At 38.3% G+C, this 17,342-nt stretch overlaps 2 protein-coding genes and 1 non-coding gene across 3 annotated transcripts; 1 reads left to right on the forward strand and 2 right to left on the reverse strand.

Moving 5' to 3' along the window:
- Positions 1–6,074: 6,074 nt before the first annotated feature.
- b4gat1 (beta-1,4-glucuronyltransferase 1) lies at positions 6,075–10,627 on the reverse strand. The gene is made up of 2 exons (XM_054602031.1): positions 9,268–10,627; positions 6,075–8,030 (listed from the first exon to the last, which is right to left on the reverse strand). Exons 1-2 carry the CDS (start codon positions 10,369–10,371, stop codon positions 7,839–7,841), a joined length of 1,296 nt encoding a protein of 431 aa, XP_054458006.1. The 5' UTR covers positions 10,372–10,627; the 3' UTR covers positions 6,075–7,838.
- A 254-nt stretch (positions 10,628–10,881) lies between these two features.
- Positions 10,882–10,963, forward strand: trnas-gcu (transfer RNA serine (anticodon GCU)). Its single transcript has one exon. It is a non-coding gene; the product is annotated as a tRNA-Ser (tRNA).
- A 790-nt stretch (positions 10,964–11,753) lies between these two features.
- Positions 11,754–15,437, reverse strand: pfdn2 (prefoldin subunit 2). Its single transcript, XM_054602042.1, has 4 exons — positions 15,317–15,437; positions 13,534–13,622; positions 13,256–13,379; positions 11,754–12,980 (listed from the first exon to the last, which is right to left on the reverse strand). The coding sequence occupies exons 1-4, from the start codon at positions 15,395–15,397 to the stop codon at positions 12,789–12,791; spliced, it is 486 nt and encodes a 161-aa protein (XP_054458017.1). The 5' UTR covers positions 15,398–15,437; the 3' UTR covers positions 11,754–12,788.
- Positions 15,438–17,342: the final 1,905 nt, after the last annotated feature.

Below are 17,342 nucleotides of genomic sequence, written 5' to 3' on the forward strand. Positions count from 1 at the left end.
TTTCTTAAATAGGGTGGTGGAAGAAATGATCACAAGCGTTCATCCTGTTGAGGCACTCTGTGCTGTTTCTCCTTTTTGTTGCGGCTACGCTAGCACTCTCATATCTCTGTAAACTGAGTCAATGTCCTGAATTTAAACCATACTCTGTGTGCTTCAATGAACATAATTTATACATTTCTACAATAACAAAAACATCTGTATTTTGTTCGCAAAAGGGAATTAATAATTGGGCTTTCTTCCGTAGAAAAATCAAACATACAATGGTTTTGGGGTCTCGACTTAAGAGTGTTTTCAGCACAGCTGGAAAAACAAAAGATTACATTTCTTTTATTTTGAAAAACACATATTAAAAGTCTTATTGTCAGCGCGTAAAAGTAAACAAAAGTAAAACATTTTAGTATTGGTCTAAATTAACTTTAAAACTATGGACACATGAAGGAACATTATTCCTAGCTCTAATCTTTATTTTCTCTGTGACTGCATCTAATCACATATCCATAATAATAAACACTACTATGATTAAAGGGGAATACCAAACTACAAAATGAAGACTACAGTTAAGTATAATTATGTACCATTAGAGCCATACTTCATATAAATTGAACTGCTTTATAATTTAGAGGTACACGATCTTTAAAAACAACCGGATCATGCCGGGACACAGATGTAAACCGTGCTGGTTGGTGACCTTTCTGTTTGGAGGCAGGGGTTGGCGGCTTAGACACATACCCCTATGGTGGTCACTTTGTTTATTTTCTATAGGCTCATGTCTGAAAACATGGGGGATGTGGCCCGAACCTTACTGACAACACGCGACACCCAACAAACTAATGAGCTGATCATCTCTGACGTGGACCATAACAAGAAAACATTGTGGTCTGACAGTCCCACGGCCGATACTTGCCGGCACTTGGCAGAATAATTCTAAATAGTTGTTGTTTTTTGTTTACCGAGTATTATCTGGAACAAATGTAACATTTAACAGTACCATAATTAAGTTTTTCCTCCGCCCAGCATGAAATTGGAGAACACATGTAATGAGTTTTAATTTGTACTCCTTATTGTCAGTGCCTGACAGTCCCTTCATAGTGTTTTATGCATAATACTTAAGATTTTGACTGTGTGAGTGGTGGTGAAATTATATGTTTTAATACTTCACTTTGTGTGTGTGTGTGTGTGTGTGTGTGTGTGTGTGTGTGTGTGTGTGTGTGTGTGTGTGTGTGTGTGTGTGTGTGTGTGTGTGTGTGTGTGTGTGTGTAAGCTTTCCAAGTCCAATGGTTAGTATGCTGATAAATATTTTTAGCCAAAACTAGATTGAACAGCATATCAGTTTTTTTTAGAATTTACAGTAATATGTCTAATGCAAATGAAGCATTTTTGCCACTACTTTTCATAGTAATCTTATTTTACAGTTACTATATGATAGGATTTGAATGAACTTTTTGTATTTTTGTACTAACTGGAAGTGACAAAAGACTCTGCAACCTAGCTCCTCGATTTACTTTGTGTCTTACATTCTGGGACAATTTACTAAAAAGTCAAGTATCAGTCTGCATACTGACTCCTTAAAGTATACAAAGTATCCTTAAAGTACCTGTTGCTGTTCCAGTCTGTCGTATGAAACTAAGACAAAGGCCTGACGTTAGTATTCGCTAATAGTTAAATTACTCCGCTGGATATAGCTCCACAATATTTAGTGATTATTCACCATTTATCCCATTAACTACTTTATTAAAACCAACCGTGGTTCAACAGGTGTTTTTTAGCACCTGCAAAGATGTTATACAAACTCTTACGGGCAAGAAAAATCACTCAATACTAGTGAAAACAGAAACAGTCACCCTCACTACTAGCTTATATTGATTTTGTCATGTTGAGTGATCCTTTGATACAAGGGCTGACCGACTCAACAAAAATGTAATCTGTCATATAAATCCCACTTAATCTCCCGTGTTACAACTGATATATTAAGTGTATTAACTTGGTTAATTGATATCACAGCAGCTTCTATGCAGTAAAATCACTTCATTTTATTATCTTTCTATTTTTGATAGTTTTTAAATTAAAGAAAAATCCACATTTGATTTGTTCTCTATTGCTGCAGAAGATTTCATCATCATATCACTGAAATCATTCCGGTAATCTATGAAGCACAGTTGGCACACAGCCAGTGCATGTTGTGTAAACACTGGGGTAATTGTATCATATCCCATCGTCTGTTACCAAACGGCATTTCATCGATCGAGGCAGAATTAGCTCCGTGGCCACACTGAAAATATGTGTGTGTGTTTGTAGCGGAGAACATATGTTTTAATACTTCACTTCATGGTGTGTGTGTGTGTGTGTGTGTGTGTGTGAGAATCTTCACCATAGCACATATGCAAGCATGATGACTGTTAACGGTTACTCACCTGTGTGTGTGCGTGTGTATGTTCTCATGTACGTGTGTCTGTTGTGTCTTTTCCCGCTGGGTTCATGTGACAGCAGGGGTGGGAGGCTAAGAGCTTGGTGAGAAGGATTACCTATATCTGTTAGGCCCTCCTTTTCTTTCCCCCTGGGGCAGTGTCACGTCTCATTACTTCTGTCCTCCAGCGCGGATAGTCTGGCTTTAGCGGGTATACATTTAAGATGTGGGCGGCCTGGGCGTCCAAGAACACCAGGTTTAGAGGCAGAGTGATACGTGCGCCCTCTTTTTTTTTTTTTTTTTTTTTTTTTTTTTTTTTTCTCTTCTCAGTAAGCAGACAGGTAAACTTCTCCCAAAGCTGCCGTTGACGGCGGTTAAGCCTCCATTTGTTTAAGTGAAACGGATGGCTGCGTCTCAGAGGGAGATGTGGCGCCCAGCGTGTGGTTACAATCTCTTGAGATGTCTGTCTGTGTTCAACTGCATGTAATTAACATGTGACATAGCACACTTCACATGCACGAGGAAGAGTAGAAGGGGGTTACAAAAGAAGGAAAGCAAGGTGTTTCTAGAAGATGGCATTGTAGAATAATGAGGGTGAGCTGTTTTATAGATATTATAAAGGCATTAGAGCTGGAGAAATTTAGTTTTTTAGTAAAAAGCCAAACATCACGTGGTTCCAGCTTCTCAAATATGAGGATTAGCTGTTTTACTTTGATTTATATCATTACAAAAATCAACATCTGTCTTATTTTACTTTTTTTTGGTCAAGACATTTGAGGATGTCAAACCAGGCTCTTAAAATTGTAAAAAGCCATCTTTAAGTTACTTATTGATTGAGAATAAAAATAGAGCTTGCAGCTCTTAACTGGAACAACTTCAACACACATGTTCAGTAACATAAGAAGCTTCAGTTCTCCCACTTGTGATTTTATTCATATGAAAATAATATAAAAGAATGAAGCTTTTATCTTGCGACGTTTCTAATGCTGAAACAATTAGTCCATCTAATGTGACTGTTTCCTGCTTATCTCTATTAAATATCATTGTAAAGTTTAATATGTTAGGGGATTTGGATGGTTGGTTGGAAAACAGAATCACTTAGGAAAAATCTTGGAATCTAGGAAATTGTGATAGGCATATTTTACTGTTTTCTGACATTCAATAGAGCGATTTATTGATCAATCAATACAATAACTGCTGATGTATATCGTTTGTTACAACTCCAAGTTTTTCATAATCACGCCAACCTGTCTTACCACCAGACCTCAGTCAAATAGTGTCTTTAACAGAATTTCCATTTGTTTCAACCTGCACGTATGTTTGTGTTTAACCTCTCTATAAAGAAAGTAAACTTTGTGGCACTTAAGGTTTCCTCTTTGACAACCCACTCATTATTTTTGGGTGAGAGACATTTGTTGCAGAGCTGACGCACAGCTCTTGTGTGACAAATACACAATGATGTCATTGTGATCTATTCATAAGTCAGTACTCTTGACACAATAAATTCTAAATCCCCTTTTAGACACTTCAGTTTAACATGTTCATTCAATAAGTGTAAAGATCTCTTCAACCATTTCGGCCTAATCACTTGCTAAATCCTTCCAGTCAAGTGGCTCAATAGAAGAAATCACTAATGTTAAACATCATTTGTAGTCCCTTCTTTTTCCTATTCATACTTGCTGTTAAACATGCTACAGTGGACAAACAACCTCTTCGTTTGTAGGCCACATTTCCATCCTGTGAATTCCTTTCATCAGTATGGGTCATTGACTCCTTCATCTCTGCACCCATCCGCTGACCCAGAACGGGCCTGCATGTCTACAACACCCTGCAACGTTGACCCTTTGCTCTCATGGCCCTGCACCCTTTTCCTCCCTCCCCTCTCGAGGACCCCCCCCCCCCCCCCCCGCCCAACACTCCTCCACCCCTCCACCGCCTCCTCATCTCGCCCTCCAGCTGGTTCCCTCCGCCGTCCAGAAGCCGGGGAGTTTTCCTGGCCTTAGCAGGGCGGCTAATCTAGATGGCGGGAGGCCTCCCTCCTGCTAGCGTACACAAGAGAGGGCAGCCCTAATTGCTTATGTCGTAAAGCTCTCTGACCCGGATAAGCCTCCACTCCCCAAAGCTGGCGATATAACCCCACTTTACCTCACCAAACCTGCTAACCCCTCCTAACATTTCTGCACCTTCTGCCACATTATTAACACCCTGACAGGGGGAGATGGGGAGGAGAAAAATGAGCACCATGGGTAGACGAGACCGTCATTTTCTTGACGGGGTTGATACCAACAACTTCATTAAAAAGTTGTAGGCTGCGGGGAAAATACTACTTTAGTATTTGGTATTTTTAATTTGTGTATTTTTGTTTTTTAACTTTTTACTCGCCGACTCATTTAATCAATGCATGTACTTTGTTCCACATGATAAAACTCATTTCATCATACATTATAAATGAAAAAGACAACGAACATGCCCTTACATAAGCCTCATACATAAATTAAAATGGAGTATTTTTATGCAAGGAAAAGGAAAGACAAAAAGAAAGAGGAAACAGAAAAAAAAGAACTGATCATTTATGTATTATGTGAGAAAAGGTATTAAAGGACAGAAGTAAATAAACTTCTATTACAATTCGAGACATTTTTAGATGTATGAATAAAAGTCCTTAAAAAATACACGCTTTTACGCTGGAGTAAGATCTTTGGAGAGGAAGGCTTGAAAGCAAAAGTGAAGAGACAAGCGACTCACTTCTTTATCAGGTGGATGGTGATTAGGTGCTCCCAAAGAAAGCCCGTCTAAAGCCAGAGCATGGAGTTGCGTGCAGCCAGCTCTCGCATGCCTGGCTCATTATCGAGCCCAGTAATGCAGGCTTAGCCACAGAATGCCACCGTGGCTCGGGCAGTTGTCAAGTGGCGAATGTCACACGTGCTCTGCTTCAATGGCAGATGGCCCGTTCACCGATCAACACTTTGAAGCTACACAGACAACAGATAGATGCATTTCTACGTCAACTTCCTAAAATGTTCGTCATACAAAGAATTATAGAACATAATGAAAAAGCGTTTAGCTGTGTAGGCCGGCGTTAGATAAGTAATTCATTTTAAACAGGAGCCTCGTTGAGGATTCCCTGAAGTCCACTTTAAAACAGTTCTTAATTACTAAAAAGGAGCTTTTAATTGGATGCTGGCCTGAGTCACCGTGTAATCACCCACCCCATGCTAATGCTCTTGGTGCAGGGATGTCTTTAAACCCCCATCTAAAGCCATGTTACACCACAGGTAAATGTCAACTGTGTCAAGTGCTTGGTGAGCGATACTCCTACTGATATCTTGTAGTTGTTTCTTGCCGTGAATGACACGCGACAATCACAAAACTACAAATTGCATCATAACTTTATGCTCTTTAAGCCCTGTAGTTCTTCCCTCAGCTTCCTCTTTAATGGATATTCTCAGAAACACTGTTAATATACTTGTCATTACAAATCCCTCTGGTGAAGTTAATTGATTGAATTTGCGTATTTCCAAGTGCTCCAAGAGCTTTCGGATGACTGAGGATGTTGTTCAGTGGTTGTAACAACTAAGTGTAGCTTGTATAATAATGATAAAAAGTATAATGACTGACAGTTATGGGTCAAATAAAAATCATCCAGTAGGTTTAATAGAAATTCCAACAATACAAATCAGGCATTATATTTTGTGAACACACACAAAAAAAGATTTTTGAAAAATAAAGTACCACATCACCTCATCACAGCAGTCATATGTTCATATGTTGATCTCACTCCAAAAAATACCAATTACATTTTTTTTTTTAAGTGGTTGTAAAACAAAAATATTACATACCAAACATCATTTTTTCGCACCAAACACAATTTCTCGTGCTACAGTTTTCCTGCTTAGGGTCATTAAAAAAAAAAAATCATACACAGTCCAGTTGAACTTAATCATTTTACAATAAATATATCATAAACACAACAAGTGTGCTCCAAAATCAACAATTACACATCAACTTAACACCTAAAAGTAACTAAACATATTTTGTACACTTTGCAGTACTTATGGTGTGTATATAGGAAGAGTGGTAGTTGATGATTAATACTGTATGTGCTGTATGTACCAGTAGGTTACAGAGTAATACGAGTATAAAATCATTTGATATTTTCTAGTGGTGTTGAGCTAACGTTTCCACAGAAATCCTTCTGACTACACAGACTGCTTTTGTTTGGTTTACATTTTGATTGTCCAGTTTTTTTGTTATATTCATGCTACATTTCTACCTGTAGCCTCTAACTCAAGATAATCTAACCGACTACCAGCGTCAGATATATAATACAGTAGTTTACCACAGTGTTGGCGTGATCATAGTGTTGTACAAGTGTTCTATGTAAAGTTCCCCAGTGCTTTGTTGTCCTCGGGACTTGTGGTTAATCTCTTCAGACAGTTTGTGGCGAGAACGAGCACTCGCAGGGTGAGGAGAACGTCTGAAATGTGCCGACGGTGAATTTACATCCCCTTGAGCGCCAAACAGCACTGGTGTTGTGTAATCCCTGTGTTCTGCTGTAGTGTTTCCAATGCTTACCTCAAGCCAAAAATATACACTGCAATTAAAACTCAAGTACTTGTTGCCACCTGGTGGACGGACCACATCATTGATTGGCACAACTTTCAAAAGAAACATCAAACTGGAAGAAAAGTGATAAAAGAAAAGAACTCAAAACCAAAAAGGGAGAATAATCCTCTATATATAAGGAAAACTTGTTCTTATACAGCCAGTCATATTGCACAATAACCATATATACCAATACTTTTCTATCTTTAGGATATAAGGATTTTTTTATTTAACTATAAATTTGACGTTACGTCTGAAAACAAAAAAGTGACGACTAAATGTGATTTCAGTTGGACTTTTGAGAAACAAGGCCATCTTTGATCAGCTGTCATTAAATGCTGAGCCTCTAACTTGGTGTTGCTGAACTCACAGGATGTCTCTCGGAGAGAATATGTAGAGACTTTGTGTCTTGCAGTCAGATTTTTGTCTATTTTTGTATCTGCACAAGCTCAAAAATGCCTTAAAATAGAAAATATACATCATAAGCTTTAACATTAATGTCGATCAAATGGCATCCGTTATCTAGATTTCCCATCTTTTCTTACTTTCAGTCCCAACCAGCAGGACGCTCTCTGAAATCTCCAGAGAACCTTTCCCTGCTGCTCGCTTTCAGAGGGACTTGAAATGAAACCCAAAGCGTCGGATTAAATTAAACTCCTACTGTGCCGTCATCGGGAGAAATCAAAGAAAAAACGAGGACGTTTCGGGCGGAGAGCCTGGCGTGAAGCTAAAACTGGTTAAAATAAGAAAGATGTACGTCCTATATTTCAGCAGAACATTGATTTCATTAGAGACCGATAGAGGCAGGATGTGCAGTCCTCCTCTTGTTTCAGCACCGGCGTTTGGAGGACGGGTATTTGGTTTTCAGGCCCTCTTTGAAGCTGCGAAACAGAACGCGGTTGCGTTTGTTCTCCTCGTCCTTCCTGGCGTGGAACTCCCCTTGGATCTTGAAGCCCCGGTGCACCACGAAGGCCGAGCTCAGCACCGAGAACTTGTAGCCGGCCACGTGGAGCTCGCAGGCCTGCAGAGGGGGGGGAGACGGAGAGACACCGTGAGAAAAGGAGATGTGAGAAGTGGGAAGTGATGAGAAGGGGAAAGAAAAGGAGGTGAGCGAGACAGATTGAGCAGAGGAGAGACGAGGTGAGAAGAAAGGTGAGAGCGAGAAAATCTGGAGGAAGAGATGAAATAAGCCACAAGGATGAGAGGTAAAAGCACGATGAGGGGAGAGGAGATGAACCAAAGTGTAGAGACGTTGCCACAGGAAGGACAGAGGATGAAATAAATCGGCAACAAAGTTGATTGTCATTTAAAGGGGCATTCCGCTGAGTCACTGTCATACTTCCATAAAGTTGAGGTAACCTGTGAAAGTTCAAAGTCGAAGCAGCAGAGGCCCAGACATCCTGTGGGTAAAACTCTCAAATCACTGGATCTTATACTTCCCATAATGCAACTCAATAGTGTCTTTCATTAGACCTTCCCTGGTTGGTTAATGACCTCTTAAATGCCACTCCCCTGTTTTTGTAACGCAGGCTTTCAGTCAATAAATGTGCCGAACATGACCCTGGTGATACCTCCCTTTAGAGAGTTTTTACAGGCCGAGTATTACTCCTTATAGGAAGCACAGTGACTCATGTGTTTAATGTGCGTAGGGCCTAAATCCAGTCATTTTTTTAAAGCAGAAATATCACTGGTTGTAGCTTCTCGATTGTTAATATTTGTTTGTTTCTTCGTCTTTATTGATAGTAAACTTAATATCTTTGGATTTTGGACACTTTGTGGGAGAGAAACAAGTTATTAAGAAGACAAAAAAAAGCTTCTGAGTAGGGAAGATGTGTACTGAGAAGTGAATAGTGAATCCATTCAAACTTTTGTCAAACTTTATGTGCAACAGTGCCATTAAGTAAAATGTCTCCCCCAGAATTTAAATGTGCTCATATTTAAATGATGCTTAGTTTGAACAAAGCTGGTCAAATGAAAATATTTTCTTTTTTGTCAAAATCCCTATTATTATAATTTTCTCATTTCTGCAAACTGAAAATGTTCCTTTTTCCTTTGGATGCACCTGCAAACCTGGTCTGCATTAGACTATTCAAATTGGACAAAACTTAACTTAACTCAAGGACCCACTTACTAGCTTTCAACTAAATATCATAGTCTTCTTCGGCTACTATGTGGACCTGGAGTTATGTTCTTTTTTAAAAAATAATAACAAGAGCGTTTCCAAAGTAAGGGAGGGGTATGTTGAAACTGTACAAAACCTGGCTGATACGATTGAAGCCATATTGCTTGAAGATCTCATCATAGAGGGGCACAGTGTGGGGCCCGATGTAGAAAGGCTCCCAGGGGTCCATCCAGGTGAGCGTGTAGGAGACCTCCAGGGTGCCCGTCTCCCTCACGTGGCTGTTGACCCACTGTGAGTAGTTGGTGGGGGCCTGGCAGCGGGGACACAGCTCCTCGTAGAACGGCCGGACCTCTCCGACCTGGTAGAGCTGGACCAGCTCCGCCTTGGTGGCGGGCATCTTCCGCGCATGGCGGATCTCGAAAGCGGGCAACACGAAGACCTCATCGCCCACCGGCTCACGCTTCGCCATCAGGGCCAAGAAGTTCTGGTGCAGGTCTGCGCTCGGCACCATGTCCATGTCGATGACCAGGACGTAGGAGGTGTCCGTGCCACTGCGCGCCACGTTACGCAGCAGGTTGTTCGGGTAGGAGACGTTCCCACTGATGGCGTAGTTCTTGTGTTTGTCCCTGTGGCTCTCCAGTCTGGAGAACACGGACGCGCAGTCATCCAGCCCGGCGAAGTGCTCCCGGTCCTGGTCTGGGAAGCTGGCCATCTCTCCGGAGAGGCAGACCAGATGGAAGTCCACCAGGGATTGGATCTGTGGGCAGAAGAAGCTGAGCGCGTAAACCAGAGCCGTGGCAAACTTGACATCCTGCCCGTGCGCAAATATGGCCACGGAGAGCGGGTTGTGCCACCTCTCCAGAAGAGACTCCAGCTGATGCAGGTTGTTGATGGTTGTGTGCGTGGCCAAAGCCAGAACCCCTGACCCTGGGTCGGATCCCGGCTTGTGGTTTGCAGTGAAATCACTTTTAATCAAGTTCTTGTAGACCCGGTACTGCCCGCTGTTGTCGAAGATGCCACCGGTGGACAGCGAGTACCTCAGACGCTCCTTCCTCGAGTTTTTCTCGGCGTGCACATTCCTCTTCCCCCCGGAGCCCCCGAACAGCTCGGAGTACCGGTACCGCTGCTGCTTACCGTGAAACTTGGACAAGAAGGAGAGGTACATGAGCTGCAGGAGCGCCACCAGCAGCAGAGCACTCAGCACCACTTTGAAGACGGAGCATTTCTTGGAGAGATGCATCCCAGAGCAACCTGCAGAGCGACCTAAACTAGTGCGCACAAAGCGTGTTCGAGGCTATTCCTGTCCGAGCCTTGCAGCAGCTAACACCACTCCCATGCTATCTCTGCACACATGCAACGACCACTTGCATATTTTCTGCAGGTTAGTGGCACAACTGCCCCAGATGTTCACACAGGCCTCGACGGTACCGAATAAAGAGACGGTTCTGATCCAGTTTCTGTGATCTCCATCAAAACACAACACGGTTGTTACCATTCTGCTCTGATTCTGCGCATGTCCATACGTAATGACCGTAATGTCGAGCGTAAAGGCGCAACCGGATTTGGTCCTGTAGCACAGGATGATGTTGTCAGTTTTACCGCTGCTTATCTGTCACGGGTGGAAATAAAGTGTTTTGGTCACTACATGCTTCAGTTCATTTGAATGAAAGCGCAGAAACAGTCATTTCAAGTACAAGAGTGGTTTGTTTGTTCTATAAGGGTATGTTCGTGATCACGGAAGAGTCCATAGGACGAGGTGGCCGAGTGGTTAAGGCGATGGACTGCTAATCCATTGTGCTCTGCACGCGTGGGTTCGAATCCCATCCTCGTCGGGTTGTTTTGCTTTTATTATATTCAGAATCTTATGTCTAGTGTGTTTGCACCATTAACTTGTAGAACTATGATATTTTGCTAAATAATGGAATACTCGACTCTATATAGATATGTATGACGTACAGTATCATCATATAGTTTTATATTAATTTCCAAAATACATTTGAGACTCTGCAACAATGAAACAACCTGAAATGATCTAAAGCAGCTAGTCTCAAAAAAATGTCTAACATTCTGTAAAAATATCCACAAACCAACAAAAAGGCAACATTGCGCTATCTGCTATTTTAGAGCAACACCCCTTCTAATGCAAAGCTTATGTAACCAACATCTGTCCATCACAGGCACATAGGGATATCCCCCCTATAGCTTACAAAAATACAATAGGCAATTTTTTGCAGTTTTTATTTTTAATATAAATTAAAGAAATCTAATTGTCATTAAAAACTCACGCAAATAAAATTAGGTGACAGTCGGTTAAAAAAATCTCATTGCCTTAATCCCCAAGAAAACCAGGAATGTGAAATACGCCTAAAATATATATATATATTTGTATATATATATATATATATTTGTATATATATCATGTAAACAAAGGCTGTAGTTGTATGAAACTATAGACTACATTCATATTTTCATGCATCAGTAAAACAGACTATTTGGTGAGTAAGAAGGATGGAAATGGGTTTAACTTCCTGGAAAACATTACAGCCGTGATGTTAAGTCATACTAAACACTAAGTGGCTTGTTGGCATCCAGTAGCAAGTATTTAAGACAGTACACAAAAAGCACAGTTGTGATATTTTTTTATTCATGACCATCAACAAAAACATTTTTGTCTTGACGACTACATGAACAGTGCAGACATCTCACATCAGGTCCTGGGCGGCATTTCCAAAGTTTAGACTGAGTTAACAAATTAATTTAACCAAGATCAAGCTACAGACCAGAAAGAATATGACAACTTTCATTTCAGTGGCAGGGCTTCATTAAATATTGAGGTTTTGGTAGCTCTGACTTCTTGTCACTCACTTTTCAATCCATGACATGTGCTTTAGTTACCACTGAACAAATAACTGACCTTAAATTACGTGGAAACAATCGTGACTAAAATATTTCACAGAAAACTGGTGAACAAAGGTGACACATTCTCTTTGATCTATAGTGACATGTTTACAGAATAATCTCTTGTTCGTGCTCAAAACAGATGTTGTCAAAAAGCCTTCTAGGACCTGAACTGCCTTGGAAAGGGTGCATTTTTATAAAGCTTAACCTACTAAAGGGCCTTGTGAAATCAGTTTTTTTTCCTAGCTAATTCTAAGTCTACAAAATGCGTGTGTTTACCTAAAAATGCACTGTGATTTGTTTTTAATTTCATGTGCACTCGAGTATGTTTTAGGCATTGTTTTTTTGCTGTGAATTTTTAACCTAGCACCTTTGGGAATTATATTATATTATTATGGGGGGGAAATATTTATTTGCTCATGTGTAAATGAGAGTAAGACTATAACAAGTACTCAGACTTTAATTGTTTAATTTATGCCATAATATTTCAGAAATTAAAAGAAGTCAGCTTCATTGAAAGGCAGACGTAAGACCAACACCCTTAACTGTCATTCACACATACATAACGCTATGTATAGTGAGTTTGTGTCTGTTGCAAAGAACTTCAATACCAAGTGTAAAGCAGAAATTTAATCAAAACCAATGTTATTGTGTGAAAAGTTCAATTTGAAACCTATATTCCATGACTCCAACCGTTTTTTTTTTTAACCAGTACTTCAGAAATAATATGGCCCTACGGTCGCCCTCCGTTATCACAAACTACGACACTAAAACACCGGCTCCGCTTTTAGACCCGCCTCCTTCGTTGTCCCTGGATGACGCTGCCGACTGGCCCTGCGTCTCCCCTTCTCCCTCCCCCATCAGCCGGATGTTGTAGCGCTCCCTGTACTCCGTCAGCTCCCGTCCTTTCGTCTGCATCTGTGTGTTGATGGTGTCGATAATTTTTGAGATCTGAGGAGGGAAAAAAAGGGAAAGAAATTTGAGACAGTTTTCTTCTGAATTAATTTTATTTTTTTTCATGCCTAAAGTTGTCTTTTGACTCGCTTTAAATTAAGTTAAACTTATTCATATTCATAATGTATTAGAAGGTGATTGTTATCAGTGGATTAAAAAGTTTAAAGGAATTCGTTGACTATGCAAGTATATACCTTGAGTTTAAATACATATTTAAACCTATTTGATAGATAATGTAATGGTACATCGTTTTTTCTTTTCTCATCCATCACCTGTTCTTTGTTGGTTTCCAAGGCTGGTAGAACTTCTTTTACTGTCCGCTCCACCAACACTCCTCCTACTAGACGAAAGCATTTCCTTGAAGGGTCCACTTCCTTCAGGGTTTCAATTACTAAGCTGGATGGAAAAATAAGTGAAGTCAAAAAACAAAAATGACAACTCCCAGATCCACTCAACGAATCAGTTTATGTGATATATTTGTGACTTAGGACATATTCTTATGTTAATGTTTGGAGTTAAGGCTAAAGATTAGAGAACATCTGCTACCAACCTGTGCTCGTTGATCTCCATCTCCAACTCTGCAGATTTAGACGCCATACCGCGCTGCTCCTGACGCATCCTCTGAAATGTTGCCACCACCTGTCACACAAAAATACACCATCAGCGACATAAGAGACGCACAGACATGTGTCATGTTTATTCATTTTTAGGTTGAGTCAGTTCTGTAGTGATGACACAATTCCAGTTGTGATCATCAATTAAACAAATTAAATATTTTTACTTCATTATGTATATCTTTATAAATCAAGTACTTTGGATTTATGGCAGTTGATCTACTAATAAACTCTAGAAAGTTGTAACAACATTTTCAGAACTTAACATATTGTAGAGACCTACTGATTTTTTTAAATGTATGGACTATTTGATAAGTAAAAAGATAATAAAATATATAGTTGCAGCCACACTGTGCTTTAAGATTTGATTGCTAAATAAGGTTATACACTGACTATGCTTTATCAGTGACTATAAACACAGACAGTCGTTGTACTATTTTGAGGTACATTTAAATTATTTGAGAATTTCCAAATGATACAAATTAATGCAACTTTCTATGTCTAATCCACTACATTTTGGCAGCAAATATTGTGTCTATAACTCTGCAGTGTCTCTGATTTATGTCAATATTTTAAAGCAAAAACACTAAATATTTACAAACTGGTAGGATAAAGTACTACTTGTCTCTACTTTCTGTCACTGTAAATGTCAAATGTTTGGATTACTGACAGCTGTCGAAAAAATTCCAAAAGCAAAATCCCCCAAATCCACTAGTTCCAGCATCCCAGTGAATATTTAGGGTTTCCTAAATTCTTCCATTATGATAAATGTGATATCTCTGTGTTTCGCTTTGTTGGTTTGGGAAAACAAATAGTTTGCAATACAAATACACTGTGCAATACAATAGTTATAATAGTTTCTGTCTGTATATATAATATTTCAGTTACTGTGGATTCTTTACTGTTTTTTACTGCTCATTTGCTTATTTATAATACTTATTTTTGATCTTGTTTTTTTACTATGTCTCTTGTTTGCACTATCCTCTACGCTGCTGTAATCCTGTAACTTTCCCCGCTGTGGGACTAATAAAGGATTATCTTATCTTATCTTATCTTATATGAGGATGTAGAAAAGTGTGATGGGTGATTATCCTTATTTTCTGACATTTTGGACCAGACTTTATATATATATATATATATATATATATATATATATATATATATATATATATATATATAAAGTCTGGTCCAAAATGTCAGAAAAAATATATATATATTAGTCAAATAAAAGGGAGACTAATTTAAAAGTCAATTTAATTCAACAGTGTTTATGCACTGTTACATAGGCAGCATTTTGAATACAGGGCTTTTGTAACGGAATATTATATTATATTACATAGTTGGAGTGGTTTGTTGGTTTAATGGTCTCCAGTGATAAAAATAGCTTCTCACACTGTCTTCCACTGGGAAAAACCTTTTCACCAAAGCACACCATTCCCATTAAGGGCCTAACATTATGTTTATTAAATATAAACAAACCCAGAAGCCCAAACTCAATGACATTGTCATTAGTATCATTAGTATCACAGGCTTCACGCTGGCTCCCTGTGTGGTGGTGAGAAGGCAGAATGATGGCGATGGGGATGCTAACGTTAGCCTCAGCTAGCTAGGAGCCAGATTATCGCCTTTATATTCATAGCTCCCGACTAAACCAACAACTACACCGAGTCTACCGGCTAAAGGAGGGGACAGTGGAGGTGAAAGTGGAGGTGAAAGTACCTGCTCGGCGGACGGGCCGGACGGTTTTCCCCAGGCGCTGTTGCTGGGTTTGCTTCCCGTGCTGCTACTGTTGGCTGCCATCTTGGAAGGGTGTTGCTGAGAAGGACCCCGGGCCGGATGTATAGAGCTGTCTCACCAGAACGCCTGTCCGGAAATGAAGCTGGTTTTAAATATATTTATATATACTGCCTGGTGGCTTTTTTAAATATGGTCTTATTTTAACTTCTCATACTACATCATAATATAGTTTATATTTATGTTTTGTAATATCCATCTGTAAAGTATGGAAACCCATTTTGGCCACTGTAATGAAAAATAATAAAGATCTCGTAAGTCATTAAAATGAGAAACTTTCTCAAAATAATGACTTACTATCTCATAATTTCGACCTACTAGCTCATAATTATGACTTAGTATCATAATTATGACTTAGTATCATAATTATCACTTAGTATCTCATAATAATGACTTAGTATCTAATAATTATCACTTACTATCTCATAATAATGACTTACTATCTAATAATTATCACTTACTATCTCATAATTATGACTTAGTATCTCATAATAATGACTTACTATCTCATAATTATCACTTACTATCTCATAATTATGACTTAGTATCTCATAATAATGACTTACCATCTAATAATTATCACTTACTATCTCATAATTATCACTTAGTATCATAATTATGACTTAGTATCATAGCTGTCTCACCAGAACGCCTGTCCGGAAATGAAGCTGGTTTTAAATATATTTATATATACTGCCTGGTGGCTTTTTTAAATATGGTCTTATTTTAACTTCTCATACTACATCATAATATAGTTTATATTTATGTTTTGTAATATCCATCTGTAAAGTATGGAAACCCATTTTGGCCACTGTAATGAAAAATAATAAAGATCTCGTAAGTCATTAAAATGAGAAACTTTCTCAAAATAATGACTTACTATCTCATATTTTCGACCTACTAGCTCATAATTATCACTTAGTATCATAATTATCACTTAGTATCTCATAATAATGACTTACTATCTAATAATTATCACTTAGTATCATAATTATCACTTAGTATCTCATAATAATGACTTACTATCTCATAATTATGACTTACTATCTCATAATAATGACTTACTATCTAATAATTATCACTTACTATCTCCTAATTATCACTTACTATCTCATAATTATGACTTAGTATCATAATTATGACTTAGTATCATAATAATGACTTACTATCTCATAATTATCACTTACTATCTCATAATTATGACTTACTATCTCATAATAATGACTTACTATCTAATAATTATCACTTACTATCTCATAATTATCACTTACTATCTCATAATTATCACTTAGTATCATAATTATCACTTAGTATCATAATAATGACTTACTATCTCATAATTATCACTTACTATCTCATAATTATCACTTAGTATCATAATTATCACTTAGTATCTCATAATAATGACTTACTATCTCATAATTATCACTTACTATCTCATAATAATGACTTACCATCTAATAATTATCACTTACTATCTCATAATTATCACTTAGTATCTCATAATAATGACTTAGTATCTCATAATAATGACTTACCATCTAATAATTATCACTTACTATCTCATAATTATGACTTAGTATCTCATAATAATGACTTAGTATCTCATAATAATGACTTACTATCTCATAATTATGACTTAGTATCATAATTATGACTTACTATCTCATAATTATCACTTAGTATCATAATTATGACTTACTATCTCATAATTATGACTTAGTATCATAATTATCACTTAGTATCTCATAATTATCACTTAGTATCATAATTATCACTTACTATCTCATAATTATGAGATAGTAATATTCCGATCTGAAATGTAGTGTACTAGAAGTATAAAGTAACAACAAATGGAGATACTCAAGTGAATTAAAAGTACCCTGAAAATTGTCATTAAATACAGTAATCGAGTAAATGTACATAGTTACTTCCACCACTGCCTTGCTCC

The sequence above is a fragment of the Anoplopoma fimbria genome, chromosome 7, assembly GCF_027596085.1.
Source record: "Anoplopoma fimbria isolate UVic2021 breed Golden Eagle Sablefish chromosome 7, Afim_UVic_2022, whole genome shotgun sequence".
Taxonomy (NCBI): Eukaryota; Metazoa; Chordata; class Actinopteri; order Perciformes; family Anoplopomatidae; genus Anoplopoma; species Anoplopoma fimbria.

What these genes read in the sequence shown, in the direction of transcription:
- b4gat1 (XM_054602031.1), bottom strand. Translation starts at nt 10,371, where the DNA reads ATGCATCTCTCCAAGAAATGCTCCGTCTTCAAAGTGGTGCTGAGTGCT. An exon ending in GCTTCAATCGTATCAGCCAG is followed by an intron (nt 8,031 to 9,267) that starts GTTTTGTACAGT and finishes CCCCCTCTGCAG; the next exon opens with GCCTGCGAGCTCCACGTGGC.
- pfdn2 (XM_054602042.1), bottom strand. Translation starts at nt 15,397, where the DNA reads ATGGCAGCCAACAGTAGCAGCACGGGAAGCAAACCCAGCAACAGCGCC. An exon ending in CCGGCCCGTCCGCCGAGCAG is followed by an intron (nt 13,623 to 15,316) that starts GTACTTTCACCT and finishes TTTGTGTGACAG; the next exon opens with GTGGTGGCAACATTTCAGAG. An exon ending in TGGAAACCAACAAAGAACAG is followed by an intron (nt 12,981 to 13,255) that starts GTGATGGATGAG and finishes TTCCCTCCTCAG; the next exon opens with ATCTCAAAAATTATCGACAC.